This window comes from Nesoenas mayeri, assembly GCF_963082525.1.
Source record: "Nesoenas mayeri genome assembly, chromosome: 11".
In the NCBI taxonomy this organism is placed as follows: Eukaryota; Metazoa; Chordata; class Aves; order Columbiformes; family Columbidae; genus Nesoenas; species Nesoenas mayeri.
Window position 1 is genome coordinate 825,701 of NC_137563.1, and position 15,166 is coordinate 840,866.

The 15,166-nt window shown below is 49.6% G+C and overlaps 1 protein-coding gene across 2 annotated transcripts in view; it reads left to right on the forward strand.

Annotated features, from left to right (window-relative positions):
- Positions 1-15,166, forward strand: part of MYO5A (myosin VA) — a gene marked incomplete at its 5' end in the record, with an annotated part of 80,208 nt that overhangs the window by 713 nt on the left and 64,329 nt on the right. Inside the window, 3 exons of one of the 2 annotated variants that reach the window (XM_080351162.1) lie at positions 8,160-8,174; positions 12,066-12,176; positions 13,100-13,271. In XM_080351162.1, coding sequence (XP_080207288.1) covers positions 8,163-8,174; positions 12,066-12,176; positions 13,100-13,271 — 295 coding nt within the window. Of the gene's footprint in view, positions 1-8,159; positions 8,175-12,065; positions 12,177-13,099; positions 13,272-15,166 lie in introns of those variants that run through there. The other variant, XM_080351161.1, reaches the window with a different exon arrangement.

Genomic DNA, 15,166 nt, shown 5'->3' on the forward strand with positions numbered 1-15,166 from the left:
GCAACTTGAGGAAAATGTCAGAGCACAGGTTTTTGAGGGCAGAAGGGACCGCTGGGGTCCCCAGAGCCGAGCTCTGCGGTGCCACACGCTGAACTCCAAACGCTGCTTTGGAAACCTTGCACAGTCAAAGCTCCTTATCAAAGCCGAGCCATCGGGGTCTTTGAGCCGCTCCATGAAGTGTTCTGAATTTATCCCCGGTCGAGCTTTGGTGAGGAGAGAAAAGGAAGGAAACAGCCTTTTTTTGGTTTTGACGTGAATAGTTCACCTTATTTGTAGAGTCCCCCGCTCAGACACGGTGGGCAGCACATTGACTGTGCATCAGTGCAGGTTGGACGGTGCGGTCCCTTCCATAGGCTTGACCGTACACGAGTGGTGTGTTTGTGTATGGGAGATTGAACGCGAGGTGCACGCCTGCACCCCCTAAAGAACGCCAAATATATTGGCTGGCATGGGGTGTCTTGGTGTCTTGCACCGTGTGGAAGAGCATCTCTGTTCATTGTCATTGCAAAAAGGGATGGAAATCAGCTTCTTGGTCAAGACAGCAATGGTGCCATAGAGTTGTTCCCTCTATGTGAGAAGTTATTTCTGAAAGATGTTCTTGATTTCTGTCTCTGTGGATATTCTTATTACTTAATTTCCAACCCTTGAATAATTCCCTTCCGTGAGGGGGTGAATCCTGCGGTCAGGAGCTGCCCCAGAAGCGCGTGTGCCCTGTTGCGCTGGGGCCGTTGCAGGGGGAGCTCAGGGCGCTCGTGGCTCCCGGGCGGGCAGCCGCGGTGTGCAGGGGATGGCCCTGCTGCCCCTCTCCGCTGGCTTTTCCCCAGGTAAAGCCATCAAGTAGTCGGAATCATATTCAGTATCTCATCCTTGATTAACTATCATGGGTAACGACTTTAAGGTTGCAGCACGCGGAGGTGGAAAGAGCCAACACGAAGCCAAGTGCAGGGATGATCCTGGGGTAGGGGCTCGCTGGGTGACAAGCGCAGTGAGATGGTTTCTGTGCTTTCCTGCCACACTGCAGGCTGTTCTTGTCCTCTTTGCAGCCATATGCAGACACAGAAAGAGCCGCTTTCGCATCTTTTTTTACACTGGCAGGCAGAGTCAGGGTTGTGGTTCAGAAGCACCAGAGCTTCCCGCATGGCAGCGCCGCTCGCCGTATGGCGCTGCTTGCATCCACGCGAGGCACTTGCAGCAACAGTCGGTACAGCGGTGTTAATGGCTGGATGGCCAGTGTTGCAAAGAAACTGTCAGCGCCTCTTCAAATGTCTGAGAACAGCACAAGTAGACTTGTTGTTTCTGTTGTTGAAGTGGCACTTCCTGCTTCGTGTGTCCGGTTTTGCTAACACACACTGCTAAGACTTCAGATTTGGTTTCTTTGCACGCCGGGGTAAAAATAGCACCCGCTGTCCTAACCACATGAGCCATCTTGAAATAGCATAAAGGAGCTCTTATTTTGCCAAGCGAAGTTAATTTTGTTAAAAGCAGAGATGTACGGTTTTGAAGAGGTTGTGCCACTGCTATGAAAACCCTGTTCCTTTGACTCATCCCGGCGTGGATCTAAACCTGCTCCCCACGTGGGCAGCCTCACCGGCGCACGGTGTAGTTGCTCTGGCCAGCTGATTTAAGTTGAAGCGCTGGCCCTGGCACACTCACCAGCTGGTTGTGAACAACGGGCCCAGACTGAGCTGGGCTTTGTGTTCTGTGCCTGGGATGCCCAAACACGCATCTGTCTGGAGGTGTGAGCGTCAGTTTTGGGGTGCAGCAGTTCAAAACTGTTCCATGGGTTAAAGCCCAGGCATTCTTATCTAAAATATGCCTGTGAACGCTGTTTAACTTGTTCTGTTTGACATCTGTCGGTGGCAGGTTAGTGGTACTTCTGTAAGATCGTTTCTGGAAGTTTGGGTTCTTGGACTTTGAGAATGAACTGGGGAGAATCTCAACGTGTTTTCTGAGTCACTGAGTGATGCTCAGATGGACATCATCATTTCAGTGACTGTTGACCAGCAGCAGATACATACCTGCTGCTTCTGACCCATGAAATTTGATGGGGACAATCTAGGCCATGCGTTGGCTTTTGTGAAATGTAATCTACTTTCCTTGGAGATGAAGGGCAGGTGAGGACGCTTTGCCCACACCTGGAGCTCATGCCGCCTGTTTGGCATTGGACACCAGCTGTGCTACACACCATGCGGTGTGTAAACCCAAACCCCAGCGCGCGCTCTTGCCGCCTGGACGTGACAATGGGCAAAGCGGGTCGGACTCCTTTTTAAGGTCAGAGTGAAGAGTTGATATAATTCATTTTTGTTCTCCATTTCTATGCATTCCTTCCTGGGTTTGAGCTGTTTCTGTTCCGTGCTGCGCTTTCCTCGCGTGCTGCTTTGCCTTCTCCGTATTTCTGTTTCAGTTTTGTCTGCCTGCGTGCAATCAGCTTCATTTATTTACCCATTCAGTCATACATTCGTTTTTATTGTTGCTGCTACCAATATGTTCTCCCTTGCCAGTGTCTTTGAGATCGGGGCACTTAGCTCCAGGCAGCTTGCTTCTGTTTTAGGGCTTGCTCCAATTTCAGTTAAAGTGGGTGGAAATACCCCTTAGAACGTGGGGGAATCAGCGACCAGGCTTTGCTGAGCGCAGGTCTGGGCAAGCTGAGCTCAGTCTGACCCTCAGTGCCGCCGCTCTCTATTGAATGGGTTCAGTCTGAGCGTTTACAAGCAGTAAATTGAGTGAGGGAAGTGTCAGAGTGAGCTGCGTAGAACAAACAGCCGCTTGTGCGTTGCCAGGGGCCGGTTCTCGCTTTCCCGGGCTGTGCGGACGCAGCTGCGGTGGTTCGAGCGCGTGGTTCATGGGACATGGGCTTCCCCTGCAGCGCTGCAAGCGAGAATGGCAAAGGCAGGTTCTGAGCAAGTTATGGCCTTTCCTGAGTATGTCAGTGGTACACGGGGAGGGAAATACATCAGAAAACAACCTGAGCGTTAGAGAGAAAATACAACTGTATTTGCAAATATCTGTGCTATTAGTGGGCTTTTCTCGGGGGTTAAAATAAAGCTACCTGAATTACACTGTCTCGCACGTGGCTGTTGAAGCTGTTGCCTGTGACACAGGTGTTTTGTCACCGTGTCCTGGTGAGCGGCTGTCCCAGTGGGTCCTGCTGTGTTCCCCAGAGGTGGGGCTGGTTCACCCGCGCAGCCCGGCGGGACAGGGCGCTGCTGCACCGCTCACATGTGCTGTCAGGAACCACAGCTGCACACAGCTGGATGGACAGAGCGCTGCTGCACCACTCACATGTGCTGTCAGGAACCACAGCTGCACACAGCTGGATGGACAGAGCGCTGCTGCACCGCTCACGTGCTGTCAGGAACCACAGCTGCAAACCACTGGGAGCCTTCCCCGTGCACCGCTGCGTCTGCCTCCACTGAAACCCACCGAATCAGCAGCAGAGGGGATGTCTCGGTGGCTTCTGAGCTCCAGGGACCTGCCGTGTCACTGGAATAAAGGTGACGGCAGCTCTGCCCGGGGCAGCGCACAACGGGTGCACCAACTTTATTCCCGTTGCCTTTAAATTGAAGGTGCCAGGGATATAGTTACCTGGCAGTCTAACAACACTTAGCTTAGCCCAACCTTGCCCGTATGTACGGCAACCGCAGCCGGCTGAGAAACTGAAAAACAGCTTTCTAATGGCCGTTTTGCAAGATGTCAGCAATCCATCATTCCTGTGGAGAGACACTGTGTGTCGGGAAGCAGACGAGCGCTGGTTCGGGCTGGGGCCCGGTGTGCCCAGCGCTGCTCCGCAGGGCGGAGGAGGCGGCACGGCCGCGCTGCAGAGCCCGGGCCTGCGCCGGAGCTGCTCGTGGCCACGGTGCTCGGTATGGCGCAGGAGTGCCACACGGCGCAGGAGTGCCGCACGGCGCAGGAGCCGCACGGTGCAGGAGCTGCACGGCGCAGGAGCCGCACGGCGCAGGAGCCGCATGGCGCAGGAGTGCCGCGCGGCTGGCGTCGCCGGGCGAGAGCAGATCGCAGCTTTATAGCCTTGGTTTTCTTCTTTCTGTAGACCTAATCTTGAAAGTTATGTGAGTTCTTTGTGCACATAAAGAATAATTGTGAAGGTCTCATTTGTAATAGTTGGTCTTATTTGTTCAGTGCTCTGAGTATCATGTTAAAACATTTACCTAATAATATTAGTGGATGATGTGGGATCCCCCACAAACTGCCGTCCGCAATCCTCGCACAACAGTGTCTGTACGTTGAGCTGTCGCTGGCCATTTGCAGTGCTGCAGTGATTTTGTAGCATGTCCCCAGTGACTTAGGTAATGGATTACTATTGGTTTTTAGATAAAAAAGTGATCATGCAAAGTGCTGTGGAGCACCCGCTGTGTCAGGAGATGTGTGCGATGGCCACCGTTACGTTTCCTGAGCCACAGAGCTCCGGGTGCAGCTGGAAGGGATGGGCGGCCACGTACCTGGCTTTTGGGGTCTCCTTGTGCGGCCCTTGGGAGTTTAATCCTCTCCATGTGTTCTAGTAACAAAATAATTTGTCTCTCTTTAATGAGACTCATTGTTTAATCTCCGTAGGACTAAAGAAAGCATTTTTGTTATTGAAATTTTCTCATTAAACCAATTGAATTGGAGGAAGTTGCAGAAACATCCAGCATCACAAGGTTTCGCTGTTTCTGGATGGCCTGTTTCTAACAGGATTTAACAAAGGCAAGGAGTGCCGGGGCTCGGCGCTGGTGTCCCTGCAGCTCTGCTGGGGGCTGAGCGCTGGTGTCCCTGCAGCTCTGCTGGGGGCTGAGCGCTGGTGTCCCTGCAGCTCTGCCGGGGCTCGGCGCTGGTGTCCCTGCAGCTCTGCTGGGGGCTCAGCACTGGTGTCCCTGCAGCTCTGCTGGGGGCTCAGCACTGGTGTCCCTGCAGCTCTGCTGGGGCTTGGCACTGGTGTCCCTGCAGCTCTGCTGGGGGCTGAGCGCTGGTGTCCCTGCAGCTCTGCTGGGGCTCGGCACTGGTGTCCCTGCAGCTCTGCTGGGGGCTCGGCGCTGGTGTCACTGTGCTGTCTGGGGAGAGCCAGTGGTTTGTTTTGTGCGTGTGGATTAAAGTCGTCTGAGCTGGGTTTGTGTGTGTGAAGTTACGGCCGAGCAGCCCGGGCTCCTGTGCTCGGCTGGGTTTTTGTGCGCTCCAGGGTGCAGGGGTTATCTCGGGTCTGATGTGGTGCTCGCTGCAGCGGAGCGGTGTTTACTACTGCACGTATCGTGCTCGACCCTGATAGTAAATATTTGTACATTGGGCCCAGGGCCAAGAAACGGGGTTTGGACAAGGCTGTTGCTCCCAGTGCCGCCTTAGCAAACGACTCGAGTGAGTCCAGGCGGCACCGGGCGCCTTCTGCTGTCCCTGCTGCTGAGATGGCAACGGGCTCCTTCCTGTTTTACCTGAATAGTAGCTGCTCTTGTTGCAGATAACGCGGCGCTGGGGTCAGGATAAACCCATGGCTCTTGGAAATTATCATCATGCCTGTCACTTTCACTTTTTCTCAGACTATATATTTTAAAGTTATTTTCATAGGCCATAGCCCTGCTCATGATACACACGCTACAACAGACGTATGGTTTTGTTTTGAGGATGATGGTCCCAAGAGCTTGATTGGTTTAAATTGCTATCAAAACTTCTAAGTAAGTAGAAATGCATTAGACAAAAAATTAAAGCTGTTATCTAAAGGCCCTGGGAGACAGGGAAGATTTGGACTGTGTTGCATTCAAAGGCTCTTTGTACAGTAAGTTTTTCGTTAGTTTGCGTTGCTTCCCCAGATGGGCAGTTCTGGACGGGGTTGCCAAGGCTTCATTTCCTGATGCGCATGGCGGGGGTCGTGGTGGCTTTTCCGGCGGTGCCAGCGCCGTGGTGGCGGTGCCAGCGCCGTGGTGGCGGTGCCAGCGCCGCGCTCCGTGCTGCCCTGTGCTTAGGCTGCATCGTTTCTTCCAGTGTCACTTGGCTTTGCTTATGCCTGGCTTTGCTTAAGCCTGACCTTGCAAAGATTTATCTTTATTCTGTGTGAGTAATCACATCGCTTAATTTTATGCTTTGAAATCAAGCATGTAAATCCGAAAGGCTGGGTCTTTGATTGTCCGTTTCCTCTTATTGCAGGGAAATAACTTCGCTGTCATGTACCTGCTCAGAATAACTTCTGCAGGAAAACAAATGAAAACGTGTCCTAGGGACGCTGCCTTGTCAAGTCCTTTGTGCTAAGCTCTGTGTGTGGGGTGTTGCAATAAGTTAGGACCTGTCTACTTAGAACCCAGTTTTAATACTTAATCGCACAAGTGTATTTTCAGGAGTACCTTGCACTGTCGGGACCTCCTCAGGAGGTTGTGTGTCCCACTCCCTGCCTTTGGTGTGGCTGCGTTCCTGGTGTTCTGTGATAAATGGGCAGCCCGGAGTGCCTGGGAGAGCACCGCGTATCAAAGGGGCGATCTGCAGGATTTTGAGGTCTCCCTGCTCAGAACCTGCAGCTGTTCAGTCTCAGTTTAGCTCCTTTGCTGCCCGCTCTCAGTTGATCACAGTGTTTAGTAGCTTTATTTATATGTATCTTAGTCTATTTATATACAAGTGTGAGATCAGTGCTGGCTAAAAGGTTTGCGTTGGTTTGGTAGTTTTGGGGGTTGTTGGGTTTGTTTTGGAAGGGAGGATGGGTGTTCGGTGCGATGGCAGCAGCGGAGCGCCCTTCTTGCCGAGTCCTGCGCACCGAGCAGCCGGAGGGGGAGCACAGGAAACACTGGGCGCTACTGACGAAGTTTGAAGACCTCACTCCTACTGTGTGGCAGATGCTGACCCAACTTTTAATGCTTCTGCGAATTTCAATGCCAGTTCTGAAGAAAGTGAAAATGGATTATTTACAAAAGCAGAGATCTTGTGTCTTTACGCCACTTCTTCTTTCTAGTGGCATGGGTTTGGTTCCTGCTCATCTGGGATGATAGCAAGAGCCATCACCGAGCTTTCCCTGAAGAATCATGGCATGGAGGTACTCAAGGCTGGAGTAAAGCTTCACAAAGCTTTAAGGGAGGAGAGGGTGCAGACCTAGCACCAAATAATCAGATCAGCAAGCAGAGAAGAGAAGCCCCCGTGCCGCTGGACGGTGTGACGGAGCCGTGTGGAGGTGGAGCTGGCGCAGAGGCGGCCGGGGGCGCGGGGCGCAGCGGTGCCGCAGCGCCGCATCGCGCCTGGTGCCTCCCTGCTGCCCCGCGAAACCTGTGGTTGTTTGCGGAGCATCTTGAAAGCTGTTGCGTTTCCCTCGTTGCTCATCACGTCTCCACGTGCGCCTGTTAACCCTGCTCCGGCTGTGCTGTAGGTAACGCTGTGGGGGTAATTCATGTCGAATAAAAGCTGCTGCCAGTAATTGACACAAGAGGCTGGTTGAGTTTGTTTAGGTGTTGGGAGACGCTGGGGGTGGTTGAGAGGCGGCTCTTCAGGCTGCTTACGCTGTGGTCTGATGAGAGCCCTCGCTTTACAGTTAAACGTAAAGGCTACAGCAGTGTTGCTTTCAAGAGCCCTCACTCTGCCTTTATAGTGGTTAACACAAATACAAAGTGTGACTTGTCGAGTTTCCTGAGGTTGTTGTGTGGCTGGATGCAAACCGCACGTTTCCAGCTTGACTGTCCTAAATACAGAAGAACAGAAACATCTCATCTGAGTGACTTTTTTGCCCATATGGTCCGTTTTTTGTAAATGGATATGAAAAATCATGAAGTCTCGCCGCAGTTACTGACGGCGTCTCCGAGTTCTTCTGTTTGATTGTCACAAGACAAGAGGGTTTTGTGCTTACTCTGCGATTTACAGGAGGACACTCTCGCTCTTTGTAGAGCCCGAGAAATAAACTGAAGATGCTCCGAGTCGGTCCAACAATGAGGGGATTCATTGCCCCAGCATGGCCTGTCACACGTTGCTCTCTGCAGACTCCACGGCTTATTCATAAGTGTCTTTAAGGCAGATGACCTCAGTTGTTTTGCTGAGGAAACCAGAGAGAGATTCCCAAGTTGCTTTATGTGCACCAGTGCAAGAAATCAGGAAATATTATCATGGACATTGAACCTCTTTTGCCTGGAATGGAAACAGCAACTGCCTCTGGAAGTGCTGAAAATCTGTGGTACACAAGACTCAGGATGGAAACAGATGGCTTAGACTATATGTATGTTAAAGTAAGTAGAATGCGTTCGGTTGTTTCCTTAGTTTTACCATAGGTGGGGGCTGTATAGTGAAGCTGTGTTGTTTCACTCGAGGTAGCTGCATCTCAGCCTGGGGCTTCTTTTTGTTCTAGCGAGAAATAACCCGTTCATTTGGGATTTGGAGGAGCTCAAGCAGGTATTTTACTTTCAGTGTGACTTTGGGGGTCTAGGATTAGGAAAAACCAAAGGAATGCTGTTTGGACTTGAGCTCAGCTTTACAGGATGATCTCAGAAACACAGTCTTATCTGCTGTCAAAGTTTACGCCAAATGTCTTTCCTTTGATGTTTAACTTTTAAATGAAGCTTTCACAATTAGACACATTTAAGAACCTGAGGAAATGAAGCCGACGTTTCATTGTGTGACATCAGCATGTAAAAATGCAGAAGAACCATGAGGGTCTTGACTGAATGTGTCCCAGTGGTCTGAAAAGAACCCTTATTTCAGCAGCGGGTTAATCGTGCTCTGAAGTCGGTATTGCGGCTGGCATTGTCCTACAACCGCTTGTTTCATTCGGCCTCATGGTGTTTGTTTTCTTGGATCTTAAATTCGGGCACCCATGGACTTAATCCTGACATGTTGAATGTTGTTTTGTATGCTCCTTAAGTATTGCATTTTCAATTCAGTGTTTAAATTGGAGTATTTACATGATACAGCCACCACATTCACCGTAAGCACACAGACATGAAATCTTGCATCCTTTTCCTAATCCTCTTTCTTCACTGCTCTGTGTTGCTTAACATCCAGGGGATGGTGTAGCTGTTTCATTTGCCCTTAAATTTCTTGTGGCCATTCTTGTACGAGTGTTGTAACGTGTTTTTCAGGTTGGATGAATTTGGTGTTTTAAGGCAGGTTCATAATTATCTTCTTTTTGAAATCAGTAGCGTATAACCCGCTGTTGGCCCGTGTTTTGGCGCTGTGTGTGGGGATGGTCTGGAATGGGCATGGTCCTGTTGCTGAAAGGTGCTGAGTTAGACGGGCAACACGCGGGAAGCTGTGGTTTAAAAGTTCAAGAACATTCACAACTTTTAAACTTTTCATGTGTTTCAGCTCCTTAAAAATGTTTCTTACAAAAGTCACATCAACTCCAGTGTGACTGTTCTATGTCAGATTAGGGAGTTCCAAGTAAAACATTGATTTATTTGGCCTGGGTGTCATGCCCGGTGCGTAGATTTGCAAGGTGATCATTTTTGCTGAATTTCAGTGCAGAAGTTGCTACTAATTTTAATATTTAAAGAAATTAAAAAATGTACATTTCTGTTTGATCAAATTTGCCCGTAAGAAAGGAAAAGACAGTGTCTCTCCTTAGCATTGAAATGTGGTGATGTTTATACAGTAGCTGAACACTCGGGTTCAGCAGATTGTCCTCACTGGCGTAGCTCTCAGGACACAGAACCTGTCCTGTCCTGTTGATGTCCCTGTTGGTAAACCAGCTGTGTGAGGCTGCTTGTCAGGGAAAACACTAATACAAATCGGCACATATATTTTCCCCACTGTATATTATAATATAAATGCCTTTTTAAATTAATGCTTTCTAAATATCAGGCCTTAAAGTGTACAAGAGGTGTTACATATCAGCGGTTGTTGCTGAGCAACAAGACAAAATACGTTCCATGCCCAGGGAGTGCTGCTGCCTCTGAGAAAATGGATGATTTCTGGTTTGATTCTTTTGCAAAGTTAAACTTCAGCTTTTCTGTTTCAGGTGTTTCTAGGCTCAGTGTTATCGTCCATGGTGGTGGCACCACGGGCTGAGTACAAGGGAAGGTGTACAGCTAAAGGACGTTGTTGCAATAGTTGGCAGCTGGTTGGCATGGAATGCTTTTGCTCAAGTGTGTGTTTGACTTTGACCGCCTGTTGCTGTTCCATCAGCTCCTTCAGCTGGTGCTGCCAGCACTGCCAGCACCTCTTTGATCCAGACATGGAAGAGCTGCTTTATTCCCACCTAAACGCGGGGCCAGCCTTGGAAGAGAGAGGGGCAGCCGCCTCCCTGCGTTGGCAGGTTGAGGAGCTACGCACAGCTTTTGATGGGTTGAAATTTCCCCGTTTTCCCCGTTTCCTTTAAGGCTGTAGGTGACGCCGGGAGCTCTCGGAGCCGTGGTGGCAGCGCTGCGCCGGGCAGGTCAGTGTCCCCTCGCGGCCGGTGACCGTGCGCCGGTGGGACGCGGCTGCTGAGCGCCGCTCTGCCGGCAGTGTCCGCGCTGCCAGGGTTCCCATCTCAGCGCAGAGGCTTTGTGAGTCATGCGGTCTTATTTGATAGATAATGACTGTAGTCTGCTGATCTCTTCATGTGATCTGAGTTGAAATCATGAGGTATGAGAGAATGCTGCTATTTGCTGTTATATTGTCTCATTATATAAAATTGTGGTTCTACAGCAGCTTTCTGACCCACCGCTGAATAACGAAGACTTCTCCCTGTATTTTCTTTCGCTATGAGCTCTCTTGGGGTTCCCATATAGAGATCGCTGAGCCATCGCCTTCCAGCAGCCCAGCCTGTCCTTCCTTGAGCAAAGTGTGGCCACCCTGCCCCCCGTGAGGTTTTGGAGCCGTCGGGGTGTTTGGGTGTCAGTCTGCCGGGCTGGAGGGAACTCTGGGCAACACACCGAATTTTGAAATGGTCCTGTCAATATGCATTTGATTATTTGTTTTCCTTCTGAATTTGAGAGTCTCTCATCTGTCAGAGCCAAATCAACACTGACATGCAAAGCGCAGGTGACGCTGTTGGGGAGCTCGGGGTGATACGAATGGGAACAATATTCACCTAAAACTTGAGTCACTGCCTTTCCCTGAGCAACTCACACGGTTATCTGCCCTGTCAGACGTTTTATTCTGGCAGCTCAACATTTGCATTGAACTATTACAAAGAGTAAAAACAAACAAGAAGTAGTAGTAGTAGTGAGAAAACGGGGTTAATAAGGAGCGGAGGTGCTTCAGCACCCTTTGAGGTGCAGGATGCGATACAGAAATGAGCTGTGTAAGCTGGGATGAAGCTGTGTGACCAAATGCACAGTTTTCTCTGCCATCAAATCCTGCGTTTGGACCCATACATTGCGGTTATTTTGATGTATTGAAAATGCCGTAGCCTCTTCCTGCTGTTACTCAAGAGCTGTTTTCCTGTGCATGTATTTGCATGGACACGCAACTCTATAAGTAACTAGGTAGTTTCCATATACTTATAACTGATTCTTGAGCATGAGATCTGGCTTCACTCATTTAAAAATATGAATATTCTTTCTGGTTTTGAAAACAAGTCTTGTCTTTGTTCTGGGTTACTTCTATGAACACAGTTTGGGAGAAAATGGCCATTAACTGCAATGCTGCTTTAGTTTTTTCTATTATTTGGAGGCCTTTTCAACCAATTTTTTTCAGTTCTTTTCTTTTGTCATTGTGTAGATAATCCATTTTAAACTTGCCCTATTTGCAGCTGCAAAGGAAAGACACTTTAATACTTGAGATCAGGTAGCTTTGCTTGAATTAACACAGATACACCAGAGTGTCGGCTTAACCGGGGGGGAAGCAGAAAAAGCTATCTGATATTAGGATGCACATGCATTTAGAACCTGCTCAGAAGAGGTTTATATAGCCAAGTTTTTGATTTCTCTGCAAACACAGATTTTTGTGTTTGTGGACTTTTGGCATTGAATGTGTATCTCGGAACATTATTTTGCACGGGAAACGCCTTTTCCTTTGTTCCTGTATAGGCAATAAAATTCAGCTTGTGTAGCCTTTTATCAACAGAACAACTTACTTCAGACATACTGTGTGTCTCTTGCTTAGGGCTTTGACTGCTAAATGTGTGTTGTGGTGTGTATTGCTGATGTAAGCGTGTTGCATCCCCAAGTGACGGCGGCTGTGTGGTTGCCTTGCAGTATGCCCGCGTGTGGATCCCCGACCCGGAGGAGGTCTGGAAGTCAGCAGAGCTGCTCAAGGACTATAAACCTGGAGATAAAGTCCTCCAGCTCCGGCTTGAAGAGGGCAAGGTAGGTCTGTGTGCTGTTCGCAACCTGATCGCGCTTGTTCCCAGCTGCAGACGGATGCGTCTGACGGGGGAAGCCGCACCGTCAGATATATCAGTATTTATCTTTGTGCAGTTATTCTCATCCAGTGATTTCCAACAGTATTTTTTTTGTGTCATGAATTATACTGTTTAGTTACAAAAATGCATTTTACCTGATTTTTGACATAAATAGTAAAAACCATTGGTTTTTATCCAGCCGCCGGCTGTGCTCAGGCGCGTCACCTTTTTCCACGAACACTTTGAAGCCTGTGATGTGCCAGTGGGAACAGTGTTGCTAGAACAGTGTTCCAGAGGAACAGCTGTGACTTTTGGGCATAACCACCACAAGATGAATAAAGATAAAAAGGGGCGAGGATCCAGGTTATTATGGAAATGAGGCTGTTTATGGTGCAGAGAAATGACACGTCCACAAAAACTCACATCCTCCCAGTGAAGGCCGGTTCATTTTTTTCACACCTTCACATGATTATTTAATTTCGATGTGGAATGATGGTGATTCTTTTAACAGAAAATAAAGATCTTAGATATTCTTAGATATAGAGACAGGCGCAATTAAAACATACATTAGAGGTTATACCTGCGAAACCCGCAAGCGGCATATTTGCAGTTTCTGTGCTCTTTGTGGCATTCTGCCGATATTCCCGTGTGGTGTCGCTTAAGTAAGAGTTAAAAAATATCATATCCCTTTATGGTTGCCTTTTGCATATAGAAAACCATTTGGGGGATTTTAAATTACATTTTTGGAGAAAGAACTGCTAATTAAATCATGAGGTTGTTGAAATCTTGTGTTGCGTGTGCGTGGCCTGGGCATGTTTCTCTGGGCAGAAGGGCTGGGATGAGGGCGGCCAAGCGCCGGTGCTCAGCGCGTTTCCCTTTGTTTTTCAGGACCTGGAGTATTGCCTGGACCCGAAGACCAAGGAGCTCCCGCCCTTGCGAAACCCCGACATCCTCGTTGGCGAGAACGACCTCACGGCGCTCAGTTATCTGCACGAACCTGCTGTTCTGCACAACCTCAAAGTTCGCTTTATCGACTCTAAGCTGATCTATACCTATTGTGGCAAGTACCGTCTTTTCACACCATTATCCTCACGGAGAATGCCCTAGACAGGGAAAGGAAAGCTGATTATCGACGTGCGTGTCTTTAACTTAAAGTCATTTAACGATATTCTCAGTAGAGTCCATATGTTTGTGGTTGTTGGGTGCATCAAGCAGACGTGAAGGTATTAACGTTGGGAGAAAATGGACTTTGCTGTGCGTTGCTGTGGGTCCCCGGTGCGCTCGGGTTGTCAGATGTGTGTTCAGCGGTTGTAGCGCGGCCGCCTGTGATATCTGCAGGTGGCCAGAAAGGGGGGAAGTTACGTTAATGTGAACTTCATCATAAGTGTGCGATTGCAGCTGAGTTGGCTATTTTAAAGGAACATTGTGAGAGAGTTCAGGCTTTGCATTTAGATTTCGTGCTTTTTTTCTCTCTGTGTGTTTTCTCTCTTGTGTTTCTTTCAAATCTCAGTGTTTCATTAGAATACATCGCTAACTTGTAATATAACCTTTCAATATACATAAACGTTTGAAGTTTTTCAGATATTTCTCTGGTTTATCTATGCTTCGGACATTGTGCCAGTGCGTAAGAAACACTTTAAATCGTTAATGGATTGTTCACATTTTAGGCTGAGTAAAACAAAATATAATATGATGAAACCAGATATTGAAAATTTCCTTCTCTTAATTACGTGGTTAAGGCAAAGACACCTTCTTCCAGTACATGTAGTCAAATTATCATTTGCATACTCGTTGTAGCCCAGTTTGTGCCAGCAGAAAACATGCCCCATTATTTCTTTTTTAATATACAATTTAAGTTTGTCTCTAATCAGACTTTTGTAGGACAGTCGCAGTTCTTGGTGTCACAAACCAGAGTACATTGAGCTTTCTTGATGTTCTCATATGTGATTAGACTCGCTGTTTCTAGTTTCTCTGCGCTGTTTCACGGGCTGTGGAGTAGGGCAGTTGTGTGGCAGGGTGGCCAGTGGCCGGTATCAACCAGCCACGACTGGGGGGCTCTGGAGCGGGGTTGTGCTTGTCAGCCGAGGGCCTTGTCCTGTCCTGCTCTGCGTATGGAACGTGCCAGGGGTCAGTTTCCCTGTTCTGGGCACCCTGACAGCCCCGTCCCTGGTGCTGGGAGTGCAGGGCGGGGGCGGCCGGCATGCTGAACACGTTGTGATGGGAGGATGCAGGTGTTGGTGTCCTGCCGCGCTGTGCTGACTGCTCTGCTCCGCGGGTGCTGAGCAGAGCACAGCTGCTCCAGTCCTGCTCCCGGCAGCGTCCGGACCACAGGACTGAGTCAGACCCTGCAGGAGTGGGCGGTGATTCACACCCGCGTCTCATCCCGTCCTGCAGGCAGAGCATGGCTGGGCACACAGAGTAATTTAGCTTGGAAGACACCTCTGGAAGCCTTCAGTGAAGCTTAAGAGGAAAACAGGTCTGACCAGATCAGGCTGCTCAGGGTTTGGACCAGTCGAAGTATCTGAACATCTCCAGTGATGGAGATAGCGCAGGCTCTCTGGGCAGCCCCTGCTGAGCGTGCGTGTCCTGGTCGCGGTGCTGGGAAACCACCTCTGTTCCCCAGATTAGACGTTGTCCCCCAGGATGAGGGAATGTTTTGTGAAAGAGCTTTTGTGCAAGCGGAGTCTCATGGGCTGAGCTGGTGAGGGGCGCCCGGTCCAAGGTTGGTGGTGCTGGCCAGCGGTACCACCGAACCCCTCCGGGCAGACAGCCTGGGCCGCCTTCGGCCGCTTGCGGACGAGCTTGGTGTCCAGCGTCGTTTCAGACGCTTTCAAAAGGAACGTGCTGTGGGTTCGGCTGGTTCTGGAGTTTCTCAGAGGGCGGGAAGGCCCCCAGCTCTTCAGGGAACGGTTCTGCCCTGGGACGGGGCGGCAGAGCGCGGTTGGCAGTTTGGCT